General features: G+C 61.0%; 1 protein-coding gene across 1 annotated transcript in view; it reads left to right on the top strand.

The window, feature by feature from the left end:
* The window catches only part of LOC104516515 (coronin-2B-like), a gene marked incomplete at its 3' end in the record, with an annotated part of 25875 nt that extends 24915 nt beyond the window's left edge, over window positions 1-960 (top strand). The window contains exons 4-5 of the mRNA XM_010160860.1: window positions 278-427; window positions 796-960. Of these exons, the coding sequence (XP_010159162.1) occupies window positions 278-427; window positions 796-960 (315 nt within the window). The remainder of the gene's footprint in view (window positions 1-277; window positions 428-795) is intronic.
* Between the last annotated feature and the right edge of the window lie 154 nt (window positions 961-1114).

Here is a 1114-nt window from a genome sequence, read left to right as displayed (position 1 = left end):
CGCTGCAGCAGCTTCGTTGGGTCCTTCTCTTTGGCGCCCACTTCTTTGCTGGTTTTCGGGCTGCCCTTTCCCTCAGAGCTTGCTGGGCTGATGGAATGGACTCTCCATGCTCTCCCCACCCTTGCAGGGGACAGGATCAAGCCCAGGATTCGGGTGCAGGATGAGGCTGCTGCCATCGAGGTGCTGCAGGGACTCAGCAGCTCAGAGTCCCCCTGGGTGGGTGTTGGGGTCCTCCCAAGGGCCCCCAGACTCATCCAACACCCACCCCATTCTGCAGGTGCGGATCTGGGAGATCCCCGAGGGTGGCCTGAAGAGGAACATGACGGAGGCGGTCCTGGAGCTGTACGGGCACAGCCGGCGCGTAGGCCTCGTGGAGTGGCACCCCACCACCAACAACATCCTCTTCAGCGCCGGCTACGACTACAAGGTGAGCCCTGCCCGGCCTCGCTCCTTGCTCCCCAGGGCTGCCCTCGCAAAGGCTTTCCCTGCTCCTGGGACGGGTGGGTGCAGCCAGAGCAGGATCCTACTGCCTGGAAGAAAATGAGCCACTGTACCAGCACGGATGGCACCGACCCTCGTGCAAGGGTCTTGCACCCGGTCACAAGGACCATTTTAATTTGGCACAAGCTGCAGCTTCAGAGCAGCCCTGGGTGGAGGGAAGGTGGGTGATGAGGGGCCGATTTCAGCCAAAATAGGAGATGCTGAGATGCCTGAAGCAGATGTGGAGGTTGCAGGAGGGATGCAGGGGTCTCCAGGAATTGGAGATGCCAGGGCAGTCTCCCCCTTTCCCTGCAGGTCCTCATCTGGAACCTGGACATCGGGGAGCCGGTGAAGATGATCGACTGCCACACGGACGTCATCCTCTGCATGTCCTTCAACACCGACGGCAGCCTCCTGGCCACCACCTGCAAGGACAAGAAGCTGCGGGTCGTGGAGCCACGTTCCGGCAGGGTCCTGCAGGTGTGGTGCTCATGACGGGGGGCTGGGTGTGGTGTGGGATGGGGGGTAGAAATAAGATCTCGGGGAGGAATCCTACTGAAACGTGTAAAAACGTTTGCAAGGTACTGTACAAACTCTTCCCGGGGCGGGTGGGGAGCACTGGGACATGTTCCCT

The sequence above is a fragment of the Eurypyga helias genome, unplaced genomic scaffold (assembly GCF_000690775.1).
Source record: "Eurypyga helias isolate BGI_N326 unplaced genomic scaffold, ASM69077v1 scaffold27260, whole genome shotgun sequence".
Lineage (NCBI taxonomy): Eukaryota > Metazoa > Chordata > Aves > Eurypygiformes > Eurypygidae > Eurypyga > Eurypyga helias.
This window is presented reverse-complemented; position numbering and strand designations above follow the sequence as displayed.